Source organism: Diaphorina citri, unplaced genomic scaffold, assembly GCF_000475195.1.
Source record: "Diaphorina citri unplaced genomic scaffold, Diaci psyllid genome assembly version 1.1 scaffold6187, whole genome shotgun sequence".
In the NCBI taxonomy this organism is placed as follows: domain Eukaryota; kingdom Metazoa; phylum Arthropoda; class Insecta; order Hemiptera; family Psyllidae; genus Diaphorina; species Diaphorina citri.
Window position 1 is genome coordinate 18,186 of NW_007383563.1, and position 3,194 is coordinate 21,379.

The 3,194-nt window shown below is 39.3% G+C and overlaps 1 protein-coding gene across 1 annotated transcript in view; it reads left to right on the forward strand.

Moving 5' to 3' along the window:
* Positions 1 to 2,895, forward strand: part of LOC103521876 (DNA polymerase beta-like) — a gene marked incomplete at its 5' end in the record, with an annotated part of 21,035 nt that extends 18,140 nt beyond the window's left edge. The window contains 2 exons of the mRNA XM_008486980.3: positions 1,997 to 2,177; positions 2,599 to 2,895. Of these exons, the coding sequence (XP_008485202.2) occupies positions 1,997 to 2,177; positions 2,599 to 2,895 (478 nt within the window). The remainder of the gene's footprint in view (positions 1 to 1,996; positions 2,178 to 2,598) is intronic.
* Between the last annotated feature and the right edge of the window lie 299 nt (positions 2,896 to 3,194).

Consider the following 3,194-nt stretch of genomic DNA (forward strand, 5'->3'; position numbering starts at 1 on the left):
AGCCAAAAGAGACGACTACCTCAAAAAGAAAATGAAGTTAAGATGAATACTTAAATTCGAGGAGGTCCTTTGGACCGTCAACAAAATGTAGACGATGGCTTGTTTTGAATTGTCAGCGGGGTAGGAGAGAAGTTTTTTTCCCCCCCCCCCCCCCCTTCTTTTAATCATTCTAATTGTCTAGAACATGGCAATGAAAAATTGCCTCTTGGGTGAGAGTTGCACTTGATCATTTCAAAATGTCACTCAAGGAAAAAGCCAGTCATTCCAAGAACAAACTTTACCACTTTATCTGTTAAGGGTAAAGATCAGTAATTCACTTGTTTATTATTTCTTTCAGAGCTTGCAGATTATGAAAAAAATGTCAGTCGCAATATCTTCAAGTCCAATGCATACAGGAAAGCTGCAGCTGCTCTGGCTAAATGGCCGACCCGAATTAGTTCAGGAAAAGAAGCTCAAAGTGTTGAAGGTGTTGGAAAATCTATAGCCAAAAAGATTGATGAATTCCTTTCCACAGGGAAATTGAGAAAACTAGATTCAGTGAGTTTCAGAAACTTAATTAAATTCTTAGTCCAAATAATTATGTACCTGCCCTTTTAGAAGGAGCAACATAGTACCAGTTTTTTTTTTTTTTTAATCCCTAAATTAAGTACCTAAGTACATACATTTCGTGCAACATTGTTGCATGGTGCAACAATATATTCAATAGATTTGTTTGAGCTTAAACCAACAGGGCTGTTTGCCCCCTAAACACAAGTCTCAGAGTGTACATGGAGTAACAATTAGTCTGATACTTAAATGTTTCTCAATATTTCAGATTCGTGAAGATAGCACTGCCAAGACCATCTCAGAACTGACCCGTGTTTCTGGCATAGGTCCTGCCAAAGCCAAGGAGCTTATTGATCAAGGAATCCTAAGTATTAATGAGCTAAGGGACCATGAAGATTTGCTGACACATCATCAGATTATAGGCTTGAGGTATGTGCAGATTTGGAGAGGTGTTCAAGTGATAAACATATAGTCCTTTCAATGAAGAGGGGCAAGATAACGTTTGCTTAAATGATTGTGTTCAGTACTGTTTCAATTTTTATGAGAATTGAAAATAATAATAAGAATAATAATATATAGGTATTATAATCTCTTTTCTCTCTCCCCTCTTTCCTCTCCTCTGTCTTATCTCTCTCTCTCTCTCTCTCTCTCTCTCTCTCTCTCTCTCTCTTTTTCTCTTTCTTTTCTCTCTCTCTCTCTCATCTCTCTCTCTCTCTCTCTCTCTTCTTTGTTGTCCTTTTCTCTTCTTCCCCTCCCTGGTGGGTGATTTATTTTTTTTTTTATCCTGAATAGGTGCTTATTTTGATTTGAAGAAATCCTCTTCCTCTGTTCTCAGATACTTGGGAGGATTTTGAGCAAGAGAATCCCTCGCCTGTGATGTGGAACAATATGGAACCCATTCGGAAGGACAGCCATAGCTGATTGTGGACCCTCAGTTTAAACTAACAGTGTGTGGAAGTTACAGGTTTGTTTCAGGATTTTTTTTTTTTTTTTTTTTTTTTTTTTTTGTGAAGATTTAAGGAATCTACCCTAGTTAGTATATGGGATCCAACAATGAAATTAAAAATATTAAACAAGAACAACAATGTAGCCCCTCATGGTGCTGAGTAGGGGGATAGTACTTATCTCACTAGGCTTGCACGCCGCGAGGGTCCCAAGTTCGATTCCGGCGGGGGTCGAAGTTTTTTCAGCCGCTGTGCTTGGAGTTTGGGGGTGGCACTCAGCCTCGTTTTGGAGTGCAATCAGTTTATACCTATGGACGGCATACTTAAATGCCTAGCTAAGAAAGTGTATTATTTATTTCTTTTTTTTTTCAGACGAGGTCTATACCGGAATGTTGGTGATGTTGATGTTCTTCCTAACCTAACACACCCTTAGCTTGTATCCATCCTCATGTCCAAAGCAACAGAAAGAAGTCAGAAAGTCAGTATTTATTTCTTTTTTTTTTCAGACGAGGTCTACCGGAATGTGGTGATGTTGATGTTCTCCTAACACACCCTAGCTTTGTATCATCCTCATGTCCAAAGCAACAGAAGAAGTCAGGTACCGTGTTGTTGAAACAGGTTGTGGAACATCTGAAAAACAGACAGCTGGTCGATGAAACACTTGCTTTGGGCGATGTCAAATATATGGTAATGAACGTCAAAATGAGGACCATCAACTTACAACTTACATTAATGCCAAAGTTCCTCTGCAAGACAAAAGGCATACTCAATAATATTATTTATTTTATTTTGGTCAGCTTTCATGGCGTAGTGGTCACTGCGCTCGCCTTGCAAGCGGGAGACCCGGGTTCGATTCCCGACGGGATCAAGAAATTTCTATCATGCAAATGATTGATTCCGGTTGTTATGGGGCCCACTCAGCATCGTGAGGAAAAGCAGTAGCTATGTATAAAATGAATGCGAATAGCAACTGGTTCCATCGTGGTAGGTAAACATGGGTGCTGGATTATTGAGATATTTGGAAAATCCTACAATGCTGCCGTGAACACCAAAGTTGTGATACACATAAGGCAACGGCATTTATTACATATTCATTTTATTTTACCAGGGCACCTGTCTATTGAACAACACGATGCGTCGTATCGACATTCGTCTAACTCCACATGATCAGTACTATTGTGCTGTTCTCTACTTCACCGGGAGCGATGTCTTTAATCAGAATATGAGGAAGCATGCTCTCAGTATGAACTTTACACTCAATGAGTACACGCTGAGACGGATTGGAGACACTGGTGAGTACATGCTCTTCCATCAAGCAGGTTCTTATAATCTAATGAATCCATCGAATCCAGATTTATTTAAAAAAAAAAAAATTAAAAAAAAAGCGAAAATCAGAGTCCAGTGAATAGGATTTTCCAATCCATCGAATTTGGCTTGACTTTTACTCGGGGCAATCTAAAGCTAAACAGAGAAGATTCGGTCTCGGAACGGCTGCTTTTCTCCTATCCTGTCCCTGCATTTGCCAGACAATAAGACCTCCGTTTTTACAGTTCCCTCAAAAAAGTGCCATTTCAAAAACAGCCCCAGTTAAGCAGTATTTTCCTTCTCAATGTAAAACTGTTGAGTTAGGTACCGCGACTGTTTTTTTTTTTTTTTTTTTTTTTTTTTTTCCAGGCAGAAAGCCAGCCGTTCCGAGAACGAACA